The 18,361-nt window shown below is 62.4% G+C and overlaps 1 protein-coding gene across 1 annotated transcript; it reads left to right on the plus strand.

The window, feature by feature from the left end:
• Positions 1 to 4,184: 4,184 nt before the first annotated feature.
• GABRD (gamma-aminobutyric acid type A receptor subunit delta) lies at positions 4,185 to 15,280 on the plus strand. The gene is made up of 9 exons (XM_081144573.1): positions 4,185 to 4,297; positions 9,777 to 9,889; positions 10,165 to 10,232; positions 10,321 to 10,541; positions 12,397 to 12,479; positions 12,974 to 13,111; positions 13,727 to 13,882; positions 14,098 to 14,315; positions 14,567 to 15,280. The coding sequence occupies exons 1-9, from the start codon at positions 4,230 to 4,232 to the stop codon at positions 14,840 to 14,842; spliced, it is 1,341 nt and encodes a 446-aa protein (XP_081000699.1). The 5' UTR covers positions 4,185 to 4,229; the 3' UTR covers positions 14,843 to 15,280.
• Positions 15,281 to 18,361: the final 3,081 nt, after the last annotated feature.

Raw genomic sequence — 18,361 nt, forward strand, 5'->3', positions numbered from 1 at the left:
TTTCCACAGTAACCGTGAGCAGTTGTACTTGGACATCTAGTTAACTCATGTAGAAAAAATCCTCCAAGTGGCCAAGTTTATGGGGTCGGGGGGAGGGGAGTTGATTACTAAAAACAGCAACAACCCTGAGCCTGGTTCCTGGGGAGCTGCCTCCTTTGTTTACGGCGGTAGCTGTAGCCCAGCTCAGGCTGCGGAAAGTGTTCCGTGTTTCTGCCAAGTTTCCTCTGCCTCTCCAAATGAATGGATTCCATCCGAAAATCACAGGATTAATAATTACACTCTGAGCTCAAGAAAATTCTGCGTCGCTGCCATAGTCTCTATTTGGTGCATGTCCCCAGGAAAATAATAAAGCAACCCCATCAGCATAGCAGGCCGGGATTTTAAATTTAGCCGTCTCCGCTTCCCCTCCCAGCTCCCTGTGAGTCACCTCTGCCTCCTGGGGCTCATCCTGCTGCCCGGATGGACTCCGGCCAGCCCTCTGCCCAGCCCGGGCACTTGGTGCCAGCCCTCTGCCCAGCCCGGGCACTTGGGGGTGCCAGCCCTTTCCAAGCGCTGCGAGCACCCAGCGAAGCGCTCACCCAAAGAAATGATGTAGAACAGGCTGCAGGCCGATGGGCTCAAGAACCAAGTAGACCAGCAGACTGCACCCGTGTGGCTTCCAGGTGCCACGTAGGGCCCTGCTGTCCATGGCCGTGTTGTCACTGAAGGGGCCAAGGAAGCCGTTTCCATACCTCCCAGGGCCCAATGCATGACTGTCCTACTTAGTGCCATATGGGTGAGCGTGACACCTGCCTCACGATGGCAGCTGGCCGGCATGGCTCAGTGGCCGGGCATCGACCTATGCACCAGGAGGTCACCGGTTTGATTCCCAGTCAGGGCACATGCCTCTGGTTTCGGGCTCCATCCCTAGCAGAGGCCGTGCAGGAGGCAACTGATCGATGTTGATGTTTCTCTGTCTTCGATGTTTCTATCGCTCTCTCTCCTTCTCTCTGAAATCAATAAAAACATTGAAGAAAAAAAGACGTGAGCCCGGGTCCCAAGGGCGCTGTGTGTGACCTGCCTGGGGGAGGAGCCACCTTCGGCTGGTCATCCCGGATAAGTTACAGCGTCACCTCGTCAGATAACCACCAGGTCTGGCCAGAGAGAAAGAGCCTGTCCACCGAAGGAGCTGCAGGCATGGGTGGCAGGAACTCCCATGGCAGCGGGTTGTGTGGGTGCCGGCTGATCAAGGGGCCAAAGCAGGAGACTGCAGGGGGAGAGGTGGTGACTTAGGGCACTCAGTACACCGGCGACGACCCCAGAGCTTCTTTGCCATCGCTGTTCCGTGGGCGGGGACCAGGCCCCCTGTCCCTCGATGTCCCGAGTGCCAGGACGAGGGGCGGGGTGGCCCAGGTGTCTGGTGACAAGCACAGGCCTGGTCTGGAACAGGGAGCCTTCCACCGACAGACACCTGCTTTTTACTGATTTTGAAAGTTTCACCAAAGTGGCACTTGGAGGGTGGGGTTCTCCTCCCCCCCCAGAAATAAAATACTGTAGGGAACGTCCCACAGTGTTTTCTAGAGAAGGGAGGGGACCTTGAGTGCCTGCAAGCCAGACTGTCAATTTCAGAAAAAACAGCCGTGAATAAGGAAACACTGTGGGGAAGGGGTCAGCCTGGTGGGCTTGTGACGCCAGGAAGCCGGCCGCCCCTCTCACGCCCCCCCTTTGCAGATGAATCGGCAAAGCCAGGAAAAATGACTTGCGAGGCCCTGAGGCCGGTGAGGAGCAGAGCTGGGATGGGTACCACGCTCTGCCCGGCGGAGCGAGCGGTTTTCCTTCACGGGCTCGGCTCTGCCCCTTCCCGGATCCCAGCTGGCCCAGCCAGGGGCGGAGCACGAGGACAGGGGCCCGCTTTCCAGGCCTGGGCTGGGGCTGCCCCCCACGGTTCTCGCCATTCTAGGGCGAGTCCGGGCGGAGCTGGCGTCAGTGGGATGACACAGGTGCAGAAGTTCTGACAGACGGATTGTCAGAAACCTTGGCGAAGGAACGGAGAGACTTCCCGTCCCCCAGATCGACACCCAAACCGATGAGGGGCAATATCACACCGGGACGAATCCCGCACACTCTGGGGACCTGGGCAAGCCTTCAGTTTAGGGCCCACGAGCCTCCCTGGTGTCCCGGAGAGGGGGGGCTGCGGCCGGAGTCTGCGGGCCCGCAGGGGGCTCCTTCACCCTCTGCCCCGGGTTTTGAAGAGTGTTTGCCTCCAGGGCTCCAGGAAGAGGAGGGGACTTGATGCCAGGTGTCCATCCTGGCCCCGTAGCTGGGCTCACGGTCACTCCTCTCAACACTGAGAAGGTCCTGGCCCTGGCCGGGTAGCTCAGTTAGAGCATCATCCCAATACTCTGAGGTTGGGGGTTCGATCCCTGGTCAGGGCTCGTACCGTAATCACCCAACGGATGCGTAAGTAAGTGAAGCAATAAGTCGATGTTTCTCTTTCCTCTCTCTAAAAAAAAAAAAAAAAATCAATAAAAAAATACCGAGAAGGTCTCCGTGCCGACAGCTTCTGAGCAGACACCTGGATCAGGGCGGAGACCTGACCCCCTGCATGGGCCCAAAGCTCGGGGATGGAGAGGCAGGAGGAGGGCTCCGTGTGGCCCGGGCAGTCAAGGGGCTGCCGGTCACACGCTGTGGGGGCTTTGGAGACGCTGAAAGCGTGTTTTCCTACGTTTATTAAGCACCTAGTGTATGCCAGAGGCTTAGACGTGGGCAACACCGTGAAGGAGCCGACAGACAAGACCCCTGTTCTGGGGGGCAGGTGGGTAATAAGAATTATCCTCATGGACACACAGCACTTGCCTGGAGCCAGGCCATGCTCTGGGCACTGTGTGTGTGTATTTAAATAAATGAACTCACGGCCGGCTTGTGTGGCTCAGTGGTTGAGTGTCTACCTATGAATCAGGAGATCAGGGTTAGATGCCCGGTCGGGGCACATGCCCGGGTTGCGGGCTGGATCTCCAGTCGGGGGCGTCAGGAGGCAGCCGATCAATGACTCTCATTGTTTCTCTCTCTCTCTCCCCCTCTCCCTTCCTTTCTCTCTGAAATAAATAAAAACATATTAAAAAAACCCATAATTAACTCATTGACTGCCCCAGGAAGCCCAGGCAGATGGACACACGAGACTGAGGCCACCTGGCCACAGGCTTATCCAGGCGCACACTCCGGCCTGCTGTCCGTGGGCACCTTGAGCTCAGGCTTGGAGATGAAGGACCCACTTCAACGGGGGCTGGGGAGGACCCGCCAAGGGAGGCATTTCCACTGAGACCCGACCAAGGGTCCTGGCTTTGGGGAGGAGAGCTGGGACCAGCCCTCCTTCAGCGCCCGGCACTCAGGACTGGGGTGCAAGTTCCCGGCAGCCCAGCCCGGGCCCACGTCCGGCCACCTGCTCCCCCCTGGCCGGGAGCTTAGCCCACCCAGGACGAGCGTTCCCATGAGCAGTTCCCTTTCTGCGGGCAGCTGATGTCCAGCCCAGAAGTGAATAAACCCCTAAAGTTAGCGATCAGCTTTTTTTTTTTGGGGGGGGGGGAACTTCTGTGGAATTTCGTGTTCAAAAGAACTAGGATAGATCATGCCCCAGACCTCGGCTCTCAGCATTTTGGGGGTGGGGGGGTGGAGCCCAGCCATCCGGTTGCCCTTGGAGGGGCTGTGGCAGGTGCCACGGGGAGAGAAGTCGCCCCACCCACCCGAGGCCAGAGCGGGGCGGCGACCGCGACCGCGACCCCCCTTCTCTCCCCGCCCACCCCGCTGGGGGCGCGCAGAGCCGCTCCCGGGCTGCTGCTGGCTGTGTCGAGGGCTTTGGGGGAGCTGCTGGCGGGGCACCCCCACCCCCTCCGCAATCCCGTCCTCCCGGCGCCCCCACGCCCGCGGGCGACTCCGCGTGGGACCAGGTTCCGCGCGCCCGTCGGTCCGCAGGGCAGCGGGAGGCCGAGGCCCCGGGTCCCGCGCCCGCGCCCCCCGCCGGGCAGGCGCGCGAGGGGCCGGTAGCGCCCCCTGGACGGGCAGCGCCAGACCCGGGCGGGGGCGGGCCCGAGGGGGCGGGCGGGGCGCCAGGTGCGGCGCTGGGGCGGGGCGGCGCCGGGCCCCGCGCTCCGCGCTCCGCGCTCCTCCGCCCTCGCGCCCGCGCCGCGCGCCCTCCCGCCCGCGCCGCCGCCGGGGAAGCAACTTCGCGCCGCGCGCGGGCGCCGGCCGAGGCCATGGACGCGCGGGCCTGGCTGCTGCCCCCGCTGCTCCTGCTCTGCGCGCAGCGGCCCCGCGGCACCAGGTGAGCGGGCGCCCGGCCGGGCTGCGGGCTGGAGCCGGGCGCACCCCGCCTCGCCCCCGCGCCCGCCCTCCGGTGCCCCCGCCCCGCCCCGAGCCTGCCCCCCTTGCCCCGCATGTGCGCCCGCCCCGGGTCCCCCGCCTCCCCGCCCGGGCTCCCCGGGGGTCCCCGTCGCCCGCGGCCGCCCCGCTGGCTGTCGGCGCGCCGGGCGCTGTCCGCCGTCCCGGTGCTGAACCGGCGCCCGGGGCGGGACGCGGGCGTCGGAGCCGCTCCCGACTCTGCCCCGCGCCCGGGCGCTCGGCCGCCCCGCCGCCCGGCCGGGCCCTTCTGCGCGCTCGGCTGGCGGCGGCCGCGGGCAGGGGGAGGAGGGGTCCCGGGAGCAGGAGACGCCGGGTCCAGGCCGGGGCGGGGTGGCCGGGAGGGCGCGTCCTCAGGGCTGTGCGGGTCGGGGTGCGGTGGGGTCTCCTTTCAGGGCCCTTTCAAGTGGCCCCCACGGAGCTTGGAGCGTGCAGGTGGGAGCCGGCCAGGTGCCCCCGGCAGCTGGAAACACTGGGGTTCCTCCTGAGGTCGGGAGGGGACCCAGAGAAGGAAAAGGGTAAGAGCAGAGGCCTCCGGGGGCAGAGGCTCCCTCCCTCCAGCTTCCGGGGTCAGGCACAGCCCCAGCTCGCTTTTCTCCTCTCTGGGCACTTGAAATGGGCTCCAGCCACCCAGCAGCCTGAGCACTGGTCTGTGAGGGGCCTTCGGGTGCAAGGGGTCTGCAGAGAAACCAGAGTAAACAAAGACCCCCCACCCCCGTAGCCGGGACGTCATGGTCAGCAAACTGATGTCAAAAAGACTAGAGAACAGGGAGTGGCCGGCCGCCAGCCTGGGTTTGGCTGCCGGCGCTCAGGCGGCACGCACTTGGGGGTGGTGGTGATGTGGTCAGAGTTTCCTTGTCGGTGGGGTGGGGGCAGAGCCAGGAAGGCCCAGGTCCAGCGGTGGCACGGCCCCCATGCCCAGGACCCCGGGCAGTGCAGGTGCACCCGTCCTCGGAGGGCATATGGGGGGCCTTCCTTTTCCCCACTCCCCACCTCACAGAAGCGGGAAGGGGTAGGTTGAGCCGGGCCCCCCGATCAGCTGCTGACCCAGGCCCACGGCCACGGCTGTGAGATCTGAAATCCAAGGCTCTCTGAACCCTACCTAACCTCTTAGCCCAAGTTTGACCCCAAAACTCATTTGGTGGCAAAGCCTGCCCCACTCAGACAAGAGGTTCGGTTGCCTTTCTTAGCCCTGTTTCGGGGTGAATTTACACTTATCCTGCTGGGAAGTTCTCTAGACCCCCCAAGTCTGCCCATGAACCATGTCACCTCCCTAAAGTCTGAAATGTTCTGCACTCCGACCCCCACCCGGCTCCTGGGTGTTGGGCACGGATGTGTCTGTCTGGGCAGAAAGGCTGTCAGGCTGTGGCCGGGCCCAACGAGAGCCCCCTGCTTTGTGGGCCTTGGCGGGCGACCTTCAGACGGCCTCCCTTCCATCAGCTTCTGTGTCCCTCCACCCCAGAAAGCAGGACCGCACCCCTCGCCCCTCAGCACCCAGGTCCTCACCCCTGCAGCGGGGGGATGTGGGATTCACAGGAGGCGCCCGTTCTGGCTGCCGGCTCAGGCGGCAGCCCAGGGGGCCTGGTGGGAGAAGCTGGGTGCGCTGTGCGGCGTGGGTGGGCCGGGTCAAAGCCGTGCCTCCCCTGAGTCTGGCCACGCGTGGGCACCGAGCTCACCAGCTGCACACTGAGTGGGTGGCCTTCCCCGGCTGCTGGCACCTCGGCCTCCCTGGAGCAGCGGCGCCTGCAGCTCCTGCCTCGCCAGCTCCCGTGTGCTCGTGGCGGGGCTCCTCTTTGCCTTGGTAACTGAGGCACCAGCGTGGCTGGTGTTGCTCTAAAAACAGAGCCGTCAGGGATCCGTGGGCTTGTGCGTGCCGGAGGGAAGGGTCTGGAGGGAGGATGGCCGCACGGCTTTGCTCAGCGACACCCACCTGCTCCTCCTGTCCCCGGGGGGCACAGACGAGTGACGGGGGTGGGTTTGCTTCTCAGAGGGCGGGAGAGGGAGGCAGGTCTGCGACACCCAGAGCGCAGGGCGGGTGCTGCCTCTCACTTCACGGCGGCCTCTCCGCCCCAGGGGGGTGAGCCGGGCCCATGTCTCTGAGCTTCTGTCCATCTCCCCAGAGGAAACCCCAACCCGGGGCCACCGCTGGGGTCCTGGTCCGTCATGATCCCTCTCCCAAGGTGCTGGTGAGAGTGACTGCATTCCCCCCCATCCTGGGCTCCCTGGTTCGGCACCTGCCCCCTAACTGGCCCCTAGAACCCAGGGCAGCAGGCAGGGTACCCTCCACATCTCACAGGTGGAAACCACCGGCCCCTGTCTTAGGTGAGAAGCATCCTCAAGGGGAGCCTGTTCCCTTCTCACCCCCAGGCCGGGGGAGGCAGAGGCTAAACAGGGTACCAGCGTCCCGCCTCTTCCAGGCCAGCTGCCCGGGACCCCGGGCCTCACCCTCATGCCCCCGGGGTGGGGGTGGGACTGGGCGGAGGGAGTGTCCCCTCCTGTGCCCCAACCCTGAGGCCCCGGAAGGACGGCGTCTCCTGCCGACCTCGTTCCAGGCTGCGGCTGCCACTGGGCGGCAGCTGGGCCAGTCCAAAAATAAAGCTATTTCAGGTCTCTTTACATCGACCTTCAGCGTGGCCTCCATTTGCCTCTTTTTAATCTTCACCCGAGGATATTTTTTCCATTGCTTTTCAGAGAGAGTGGAAGGGGGAGAGAGAGAGAGAAACATCGGTGTGAGAGACGCGTTGATTGGTTTCCTCCCGCCCGCACCCCAGCCGGGGCCGGGGATGGAGCCTCCAACCGAGGCACATGCCCTTGACCGGAATCGAACCCGGGACCCTTCAGTCTGCGGGCTGATGCTCTAACCACGGAGCCAAACCAGCCAGGGCTCCATTTGCCTTTTTAACTGTGCTTTACTTGAGGGGGGACGTCTTTAATTCCCTTTTATATTTAGTTGCAAAGCCCCCGCCCGCCTCATCCCAGACTGGGCCATCAGGTGGCCCTACGGGAGAGGCTGGGGTCTGTCTGTGAGTGTCATTAGCTAAGGAACTCCTGGTTCAAAGTCAGCCTTCTTCAAAAGGCCACGTGTGAACAGACGGGGGGGGGGGTTTCCCAATCCCAGGCAGCCCCGGGGTTCTGGACCCCCTGAGAGTGCAGGGTGAGGGGCTGTAAACTCAGCCCTGGAACACGAGCCCCCACCCTCTGCTGCTCCAGAAATGTGAGGTCCCTGGTGGCCCCCCGTCTGGGCCAGGCGGGTCCCCCTTCATATACTCCTTCCCCAGGACATTTCCACTCTCTCACCAGGACCATGGCTTTTAAAAATTATTTATTTTAATTTATCTTTATTGTTGAAAGTATTACAGATGTCTCCCTTTTTTTCTCTCCCCATTGCCCCCCTCCCCGCGGCACCCGCCCCACCCCCAGGCCTTCTCCACACTATTGTCTGTGTCCAAGGGTAATGCATTTAGGCATCTAAGTTCTTTGATTAATCTGTCCCCTCCCAGCGCCCACCCCGCCTTCCCTCCGAGATGCCTCAGTCTGTTCCATGCTCCTGTGTCCGAGCCCTGGTTTTGAACTGGGAGCCTAATCATGGAGCTCCTTGTCCAGAGCCCCAGGGTGTGCTGACCCTGGGTGAGGGGAGATGCGGGGAGCTGGGCAAGACAGAGGTGGCCGGCGGGAAGGGGAGGGGATGGAGATAGAGGCTGGGAGGAAGCATGGGTCTGGAGGAGCCAGGGTGGGGAGCTGGGGAGAGGGGATGTGAGCTGCAGAGGACCCATGGGGGGCGCAGGGAAGGGGTGGACGTGGCAGGCCGGCTGCACATGGAGCCTCAGCGTGGCTGCACTGATGGGCACAGTGGAGAGGAGCTGGGTGCCCGGCTGCAGATGACAAGGAGAGTCCCTGAGCGAGCGGGAGGCCAGGGGAGCCTGGGGTGTGGCTCCCACTGTTGGGAGGAGAGGAGCGGTCAGCAGTGTAGTGGGAACCCAGAGGCACAGTGGTCTTCTCACTTCAGAGTGGGCACCTGGGCCTGGGCGGTGGCTGAACTCGGCGGGCAGGTCTGTCTCCAGGCACAGGGAACCACTGTCTTAGGGTTCCTGGCAGCCTCCAGATCCAGCCCTTTGTGTCTCCCCCACGGGCTCAGGCCAGGCTTGGGGCCCAAGGTGACCTTGTCAGAATAGAAGTGACTCAGAGCCTAACAGGACAGTTATTCTTGAAGGCCCCTTGTCATTCCTGGCTCTGCAGTTTAGCGAAGCGTCCTGCCTCCCTCCCCTGCTGTGTGTGGTCCCCGCTGTGGGCTGCAGGAGGGGGTATGAGTGCCCTGGGGCTGCTGTAACAAGTGACCACTTTTGGGGGGGCTTAGAACAACAGACATTGATCCCCTCCCAGTTCTGGAGGCCAGAAGTACCAGATCAAGGTGTGGGCAGGTGAGCTTCTCCCAGCTCCCAGTGCCTCTGGTTCCTGGGCTTGTGGCTGCATCTGTCCATCTTCTGCCCCCGTGTCCAGGTGGCCTCCTCCCGAGTGTCTGTTCTCTCTTCCAATGAGGACACCAGTCGTTGGGTATAGGGCCCGTCCTAATCCAGGGTGACCTCATCTTAGCTACTTACAGCTGCAAAGACCCTATTTCCAAATAAGGTCCCATTCTGAGGTTCTGGGTGGACAGGAATTTTGGGACGTGACTCCTTGTCAAGTGAGCAGGAGGGTGGGCAGGGGCGCTGCTGGGGAGCTCAGTGCTTCTGGCTGTCAGGTGAATGTGGGACACAGGGTGCCTGCCGTGTGCGTGACACCCACTGTGGCCCTGCCAGGGTGTCAGTGGGATTATCCTGCAATTCGGCTTCTCCGGGGCCAGGCCTGGGCCTGTCTGGGAGAGAACAGAGATTGGGAGACCGGCTGCAGCCCCCCATGGGCAGTCAGCCTGGCCCTGAGTCAGGTTTGCGACCTCCCCTGTCCCTCAGCCTCCTGGTCATGCATCTTTCCCCCCAAGTCCCCTCCTGCAGGACACTTCCTCCTTGGGGCTGAGAGGTGCTGTGTGCCCTTGTTGGGGTCCTCTGAGGCCTACCTGCTGAGAGGCCCGAATGTGGGGGCTCGAGCTGGCTGCCTGCTGTGGGTCGTTTGTGGAGGGAGTCTGGGGGCTCATCCCAGGCTGGGGGCTCCGCCTGACGCTGGCAAACTCTGTCCAGGCCAAGCCAGAGGGGCAGAAGCTGAGCAGAGGCCGGTGGAAGAGTGGAGCAGCCCTGGGCTCTGCACATCCCTGGGCCCCCTGTTCCCAGGGCGACTCCTGGCCCTGAGGGGCTCTCAAAGCCGTGCTCCCCATCCACCCAGCCTAGGCGCCCAGGATGGAGCTCCAGCCTCAGGTAGGGACCAGGCTCCATCTCTGGTGCCCTGCCTGTGACCACTGGGCCTTGCATTTCCAGAGCGATGAATGACATTGGGGACTACGTCGGCTCCAACCTGGAGATATCCTGGCTCCCCAACCTGGACGGCCTGATGGAGGGCTATGCCCGAAACTTCCGTCCAGGCATTGGAGGTGAGCAAGGCGGCGGGTGGGCCCTGGGTCCGGCGGTGGCTGTGATCTCTGGCTTTGAGCTGGCTCCCCTGAGGGGTGTGTCACACCTTGAGCGCTGGCCCCCAGGGACACAGCTCAGAGGGGGGATCCTCCAGGCCTCATGGCAGACTTGTACCAAGACGGCCCTCCCTATAAACCCCTTGGCTGGTCCCTGTCCAGCCTGCCTGCGCTCTCACTGGCCTGGGTCAGCGGCTGGGGTGCTGGGCTCTGGCCTCAGTGCTGCTCCCTCCTCGCAGGCCCCCCTGTGAACGTGGCACTTGCTATTGAGGTGGCCAGCATCGACCACATATCCGAGGTGAACATGGTAGGTGCCCCCAGCCTCTGCCCCACCTGCGGCCACGTGCCCGGGGACGGGACGGAGCGGCTGACGGCAGGGCCCCTCCCACCCCCAGGAGTACACCATGACCGTGTTCCTGCACCAAAGCTGGCGGGACAGCAGGCTCTCCTACAACCACACCAACGAGACCCTGGGCCTGGACAGCCGCTTTGTGGACAAGCTCTGGCTCCCGGACACCTTCATCGTGAATGCCAAGTCCGCCTGGTTCCACGACGTGACCGTGGAGAACAAACTCATCCGGCTGCAGCCCGACGGGGTGATCCTGTACAGCATCCGGTGAGCCCGCTAAGGAACCCCAAGACCCACCACTGGGCAGGGGGGCCATTTACCTCTCTGACAACCAGCTGCTGCTTAGGATATGCTGACTGCAGATGTTGCCGACTGGGAGCCTGCAGGCGTAGCTTCTGGCCAACACGGTCGGTGCCTTTTTTAAAAAAAAAATTTGGGGTGGCCCTGGCCAGTGTGGCTAAGTGGTTAGAGCATTGGCTCTTGCACTGAAGGGTCGAGGGTTCGATTCCCGGGCAAGGGCACGAACCTGGGTTGTAGGTTTGATCCCTGGCCAGGTCGGGTCTTGTGCAAGAAGTGACCAATCCATGTGTCTTTCTCACATCCATGTTTCTCTCTCTCGCTCTCCCTTCCACTCTCTCTAAAAATCAATGGGAAAAAATATCTTCTGGTGAGGATTTTAAAAAGAATTTTTAAAAATTAAAAATATTCAGGTGAGCCCAGCCGGCGTGGCTCAGCGGTTGAGCATCGGCCTATGAACCAGGAGGTCAGGGTTCGATTCCCGGTCAGGGCACAGGCCCGGGGTTGTGGGCTCGATCCCCAGTGGGGTGGGGGGGAGGCAGCCGATCAATGACTCTCTCATCATTGATGTTTCTCTCTCTCTCCCTCTCCCTTCCTCTCTCTGAAATCAGTAAAGACATATTTTAAAATATATATTGGGGTGAAATTCATATAACATAAAATGAACCCTTTAAAAATGAACAATTCAGTGACATTTAACACATTCACAACATTGTGCGAACATCACCTCTATCTAGTTCCAGAACATTTCATCCCCCCAAAAGGAGACCCTGCACCCACTCCGTGGTGGCTCCCCATCCCCCCTCCGCACCCCTGAGACCACCATCTGCTTCTGGCTCCGGCTGGGCCTCGTCCGTGCACTTTGTGTGAGATGAGTCCTACACTGTGACCTTTCATGTCTGTTGGCTGCCACTTGGCAGAGTGTCTTGAGGTTCATCCACGTTGCAACATTGATCAGAATTTTATTCCTTTTTTGGCCAATGTCCCATCCGTGGGTCCCCCAGTTTCTGCATCACTCGCCCATCTGTGGACCCTGGGCTGTGTCTACCTCCTGACGACTGTGAGTTGTATGTACTGCTATGAACATGCGGGTTCATGTAGTTGAACACGTGTTTTTGGACACATGCCTTTTAAAAATGGAATTAATTGCCAACATTTTAAAAATCAGGGGGTTTACATAGGAATGTAAATTCTCTTGGAAAATCAGGACACTTGGCTGCTGGGCCTTCTCCCACCCAAGGTCAGCGGGAATGCCTGGGGCTATCCCTGGGGTGGGCGGAGGGTCAGGCTGGACCTGCTTTCTGGGCCCCAGCTTAGCCACAAAGTCCAGCTTTGTTTTTTTAATTTTTAATTTTTTTTAAATCCTCACCTGAGGATATTTTTTCCATTGCTTTTTAGAGAAAGTGGAGGGGGGAGAGAGAGAGAGAGAGAGAGAAACATCGATTGGTTGCCTCCTACACGAGCCCCTACTGGGGTTGGGGATCGAACCTGCAACCCCGGTCTTGACCGGGAATCGAACCTGAGATCCTGCAGTGCACAGGCCGAGGCTCTAACCGCTGAGCCACACTGGCGAGGGCCAAAGTCCAGCATTTTGAAAGATGAAGAAAGTGACTGAATCCAGCCCTTCATTCCTGAAGGAAGACCCACAATTCTCAGTTTCCCCCCAGAAGCCGTCAAACCCCATGCACGAGGTGGCGAGGCCGAGCTCCTGTGAGATGCCCCTCTGGGTGGGCACAGGGGCTTCTGTGCCTGCTGGGTCAGGGAGATGCCAGCTTCCAGGGACTGGCCTCGCCCCAGGGATCCCACCGGTGTGTTGTCTGTGCAGAATCACCTCCACTGTGTCGTGTGACATGGACCTGGCCAAGTACCCCATGGACGAGCAGGAGTGCACGCTGCACCTGGAGAGCTGTGAGTGTGACAGGCTGGGCCGGGCCCTGCCCGGGCAGCCACCCTGCTTCTTGGGACTTCTTTGTCGGAGGGTGGGGGACTTGGGCCGTCAGGACCCTGTGCAACTGGCCTGGCTCAGGGGCAGGGAGGGAGGTGTCCGTGGAGCAAGAGATCTAGGCAAGAACAGAAGAGGTTCTGAGGCCTGAGCAGCCTGGCCCACCTCCTATGGGTCAGGGCTCTGCCCTGGACAGTCAGGCCTCGGAGCCCCTTCTGTTCCTGCCCAGGCCTCTCGCTCCACGGAGGATACAAGGCGGGTACTTGCATCCTTGAGCCACCTCGGCAGCCCCTGGGGCCTCCTGGTGATGGTGACCTGCACCCCTGCCAGCTCTTCTGGCCCCGCCCACCTGCCTGAGGCCTCCTTGCTCCTGGAGTCGCTGCTGTTTGGGGCTCCCCACTTGGGCAGGGTGCTCCTGCCCGGGGCTGCCAGAGGCTGAGGGGGCTGGGCTCTCCCGCAGATGGCTACTCGTCCGAGGACATCGTCTACTACTGGTCTGAGAACCAGGAGCAGATCCACGGGCTGGACAAGCTGCAGCTGGCCCAGTTCACCATCACCAGCTACCGCTTTACCACGGAGCTCATGAACTTCAAGTCGGGTAACGTGGCCTCTCGTGGCCTCTGCTTGGGAGCCCTGCTCCTGGTTTCCCTGGGCATTTAGCTGAGCCACTAGCCAGCTCCGAGGACCCTGAGGACCCTGAGGGTGCAGCTGTAAATCACTGATGGGCACCGGTCGCACTGCAGTGTGGACGTGGGTCAGCTTATTGGCTCTTCCTCGGGGGACTAGCAGCACTCTGGGTTTGGGGGCAACCTGAGGGCTGTGGGGTGCTCCCTGAGCCCCAGGACTGCAGGGGCTCAGGGGCCGAGCCTTGGGGGCTGCCCTGTGTCCTGGCCCCTCCTGCCTGGTTGGTCATCAGGGCCTGTGAACCCAGCCCTGTTCTTTCCTGGAGCTCGGCTGTGCAGGGAGGAGGCCCACGAGAGGAGGGCCGGCCCCAGGAACGGACGTGGAATCTTCCTCCTCTCCTCCCTGTGGGTGGCCAGGCCCAGGGCTGGTGAGACCCCCGGCCCACCTGGCTGTGGGGGGAGGTGGGGAAGGCAAGAGTCTAGGCTCCTCCTTTCTCCTGAGATTGGCAGTGGCCCTGAGGGCCATGGTAAGTGGCAGGGGACGGGGCAGGACCGTGCTGGGTCCTGACAGGTTGCTATTCCCCCTGCAGCCGGCCAATTCCCTCGGCTCAGCCTGTACTTCCACCTTCGGAGAAACCGCGGTGTGTATATCATGCAGTCCTACATGCCCTCCATTCTCCTGGTCGCCATGTCCTGGGTCTCCTTCTGGATCAGCCAGGCCGCTGTGCCCGCCAGGGTGTCTCTAGGTACCGGCCTAGCCTCTCCTGCCAGGGGGCTGGGGGAAGGGCAGCCACTGGGAGCAGGACTGAGACCCCGTTAGCCATGAACCCGGGCCTTGCCCCTGCCCCTGGAGCTGGCCGTCCTGGGGCAGAGGCCGGCCAGGCCAAGCCTAGTCAGAGGAGCCCGGCCTGCTCCCTGGCTGGGGCCGGGGCAGCGATGTCACCACCACCGACTCCCACAGGCATCACCACGGTGCTGACCATGACCACCCTGATGGTCAGCGCCCGCTCCTCCCTCCCGCGGGCGTCGGCCATCAAGGCCCTGGACGTGTACTTCTGGATCTGCTACGTGTTCGTGTTCGCGGCCCTGGTGGAATATGCCTTCGCCCACTTCAATGCCGACTACCGGAAGAAGCGAAAGGCCAAGGTCAAGGTCAAGGTCACACGGCAGAGGGCAGAGGTGAGGATGGGCCCCTCCTGTTATCTGAAGCTCAGGACCAAGGACAGCGCCCCCCAACCACTCAGGGCACAGGGGGTAGGCAGCCACCGGTTCCTGTGCCCAACCCCGGACCCTGCCGACTGCTCTGGGGACTCCCTGGCTTCCGGCTGCTGAGGGTCACAGAGTCGCTGGCCCGGGCAGGGGTCCCGTGGGGCAGCCTCTGGTCATCTCGGGCCCGGCTGCCCGCTCAGCCCTGCCTCCTGCTCCTGCAGATGGATGTGAAGAACGCCATTGTACTGTTCTCCCTCTCTGCGGCCGGCATCTCCCAGGAGCTGGCTGTGTCCCGCCGGCCGAGCCGCATGCCCGGGAACCTCATGGGCTCCTACAGGTCGGTGGAGGTGGAGACGGGGGAGTCCGAGAAACAGGGAGGCCTCCGTGCCCTTTTCAAGCCCATCGACGCGGACACCATCGACATCTACGCCCGCGCAGTGTTCCCTGCAGCCTTCGCCGCTGTCAACGTCATCTACTGGGCGGCCTACACCATGTGAGGCCAGGCCCCCCGCTGCTGGAAACCTCCCGGGAGCGAGGACCCTCGGACTGGATCTGCGAGTTTCCTGGTGGAAACAACAGGAGGAAAGCCTTGGCTGCCCTGATCCCCCTGCTCGGTCCCCACCCTCAGTGGGACAGCGCCCGGGGCCTCCCACACGCCTCTCCTGCAGACGCCCAGCCAACTCCTCTTTCCCACAGCAGAGCCACCTGACCGGAGGCTGAGCCGGGCGGGCACAGGGCCCTGGGGGACTATGCACCTGACTCAGGAAATGACCCCAGCTCGGGGACTTTGCTCCATGGGATTGAGCCAGGAGTGGAGGAGGCTGGGCGTGGACAGTGCCTGCTGCCTCGGTGAGATGGTGGAGAGGGCACTCACGAGCCTTTGGTCCCAGCATGAAATAAAGCAAAGCCTTTGGCCGGCGTGACCTTCTCTGTCACAGCAGCTGGGCAGTGGCCTCCTCTCCCAGGGCCTGGAGAGCTCTCCTCTGGCTCAGGACAGAGGGACCTGAAGGCAGAGACTCAGGACAGAGGGGCTGGAGGGCTGCATTCCAGAGGCTGAGGCACGTGGCCGTGTCTGGGGCACTGGTGGGCGGCAGAGGTCGGGGCCTCTAGGAGTTACAGTGTCTCCTCCGTCTCTCGGTGCCACGGCCAGGGGGCCAGTACGGTGTCTTCTCAGACGTGGCGATGGGGGAACAGAGGCCATCAAGTCCCCATAAACACCCGGAGCCCCTTTCTGCCTCTACGGCCTCCGAGGACGTGGGGAGACAAGGTCACAGCTCGACAACCCTGGGCCACGGGAGATCTGACAGGCAGCTGTTAATGAGGGGGTTCGATTTCCCAGGGCCGCCGTCATTAGCCTCGGAGGAAACAGGAGTGAAATTAGAGGAGCAGCTGTGTAGACTGCTTTCTGCAGCAGGGCCCGGATGCGGGCTCTGTGGGCCAGGTCGGCCAGGTGCAGTGCCCTGCTGTGCCCAGGGTGCCCCTCCCGGGGAGCCCACCTCAAGCCACCTCAAGGGGTGCATGTCGGAGACTTGGTGTGAATCAGAAAGGGTGCCCTGCTGGGCCATCTGCCCGCAGGCGGCACAGCCTGCCCAGGAGTCTGCAGTGTCCCCAGGCCCAGGAGGGCAGGATCCTGGAGGATGCTCACCCGCAGGCAGGGCTCAGCTGGCAGAGTGACCACTGAGGTCCAGGTGCTCTAGCCTGGGGCACAGGGCTGCTTCCCAAAGGACCAGCCTCTGTCAGAGGGCAGAGGAGGCCATTGGCCCCCTGCCCAAACCACAGATTGGGGCTCACTGCCTTCACCTGCAGCCCAGCTCCAGATCTAAGGCTCTTGCCTCCTAGAGACCCGTCCTGGCACCCTGCTGCCCCTTTGGGACCCTGCTCTAAGGGACTAGGCTGCAGGGTCATCCCGGGGGCAAGGCGGGCCAGAGAGCAGGGTCCCCAGGCTCCAGTGTGACCAGGAGCTGGGAGGAAGCAGAGAACAGGTGGCCGAGGGACAGCAGGGCTGGATCTGGGTCAGCTGGCCATCCTGGCCACCTCCGGAGAGCAGGGGGTGGTCTGCCAAGCCCAGCCAGGTCCATGGACAGACGGACAAACCAGGACAGTGCTGCCCAGAAGCAGTGGCCCCTCTCTCCCCTGCCCCAGCTCGGCCCTCTCTGGTCTCCGTGACCCCAGGCAGGGTCACTGCTCCCTTCTCCCGGGAGTTCCTGGGATGGGGCATCCAAGCCCAGATGGCACACTGAAGCTACCCGGCTGGGTCATAACTGCCCACACCACCCTCATTCCTAGCACCCAGGTCCTGCCCTAGGGCCCAGCCTCCTGCCCAAGCCTCCGGGGGACGCGGTGGGTTCAAAGTCCACGGGGCTGCTGGGCTCCACTGGGTGCAGAGGCTGGCGGCCGCCCAAGCTGCTGCCAGGACCCCGCCCGCCCCAGCGCCCCCTCCCACCGGCCCTGGGCTTGCAGGCTGCCCTCCTTCTGCTGCACAAGCCCACGGGGAGCTATTTAAAACCCACTTTGTGCTCCCGCGGGCACCCACGCAGCAAGGCCCACCCGGGCAGCAGCCTTCGCCTGATTCCACCACCAGCAATCACTCCCGCCAGCCTGCAGGCTGCTATTTCTGCCGAGTATTTACAGGGCAGGAAAGAGAGACGGGAAAAACTGCTTTTTAAACACAGTTCTATTCTGGTGGTGATGACAGGGGCGGATTGAAGGCCAGGGGCGGAGCACCGCTTGCAGCTGAGCGGAGGGAGCAGAGCTGGCCTGGGAAGGGGACCTCAGTGTTTCCTGCAACAGGGCGACTGGGCCGGGGCTGGGGCCGGGAGGCGGGGGCTCCCCATGCGCCTCACTGCAGCAGGGCTGGCCTTTGGGGGCTGGGGGCTTCCTTGCCTGTGGTCCCTGGTGGGGGCTGGATGCGTCCCTGAGAGCCGGGAGAGCTTTCTCCCCAGCCCGAGGGGCCGGAGGGTCAGGGAGCAGCACCCATCCTTCCCTCTCTTCCCTGCAGCTGGCGGGACGGGCACTGACCCTCCTCTCTGAGTGAGGCAGATGGCACACGTGCCCACACCTGGGTGCCTCGGTTGGATTCCCTCAAAGCAGAGCCTGACACGAGGACTTGGGTGCAGGGAGTTTATTTGGGGAGGAGTGTTAGTGTCCCGGGGCTGCCGTAACAAAGTACCACAGACCTGGGGGCTTAAAGCAACACAGGTCTATGCTCCCCCAGGTCTGGAGGCCAGAGTCCAGGCTCCTGGTGTGGGCAGGGTGGTTCCTTCCAGGGAGAGCCTGTCCCAGGGCCCTACCCCCACGGGAGTTGAGGGGAGAAAATGAGGTCCCCTCCTGAAGGCAGTTTGTCAGCTCCGGCTGCCCTGCCTGGGGAAGGTCATCGGGGGTCAGCGAGGGCCGAGTGCTGCCTCTGATACGGCTGGTTGTCCTCTGGGAGGGGCAGCCTGAGCTCTGCCCACAGGAGGCTCCTGACTTTGGGCGACAAGGTCCCAGGGGATCTCCTTTCCTCTTGGGGCAGCTGAAGGCGCTTTCCCGAGAGAGAGATGCCCAATAGCTGGGTTGTGAGGCCATGGGGTCCAGAGCCTCCTGTTGGGCCATATGCTGGTTTGTTGAGGTCACTCCTCCTGTCCTGACAGAGCCACTCCTGCCTGGCCTGAGTGAGTCTGAGTGTGTCCTGTGTGTGCATGTGCTTGTGTGCCTATGTGTACACACGTGCCTATGTGTGTGTTTGTGTGCCTATGTGTACACATGTGCCTATGTGCATGTGTGTGTGCTTGTGTGTGCACATGTGCCTTGTATGCATGTGTGCAGGCATGCATGTGTGGGTGTGCAACATTAGATCTCAACGGTCATGCAGAGCCTGCGGTGGACTTTGCCTCAGCTCCACAGCCAGCCACAGTGTCACCTCCCTCCTGCAGCCCTGCTCCTAAGGCGGCAGACTTGTGGAAGGCACAGATGTTTGCTCTCCCAGTTCTTTCCTTAAAACGGAGTCCCAGAAGTGGCACCGTGAGACCAAATGACAT

Source organism: Miniopterus schreibersii (assembly GCF_964146895.1).
Source record: "Miniopterus schreibersii genome assembly, chromosome: 8".
Taxonomy (NCBI): domain Eukaryota; kingdom Metazoa; phylum Chordata; class Mammalia; order Chiroptera; family Miniopteridae; genus Miniopterus; species Miniopterus schreibersii.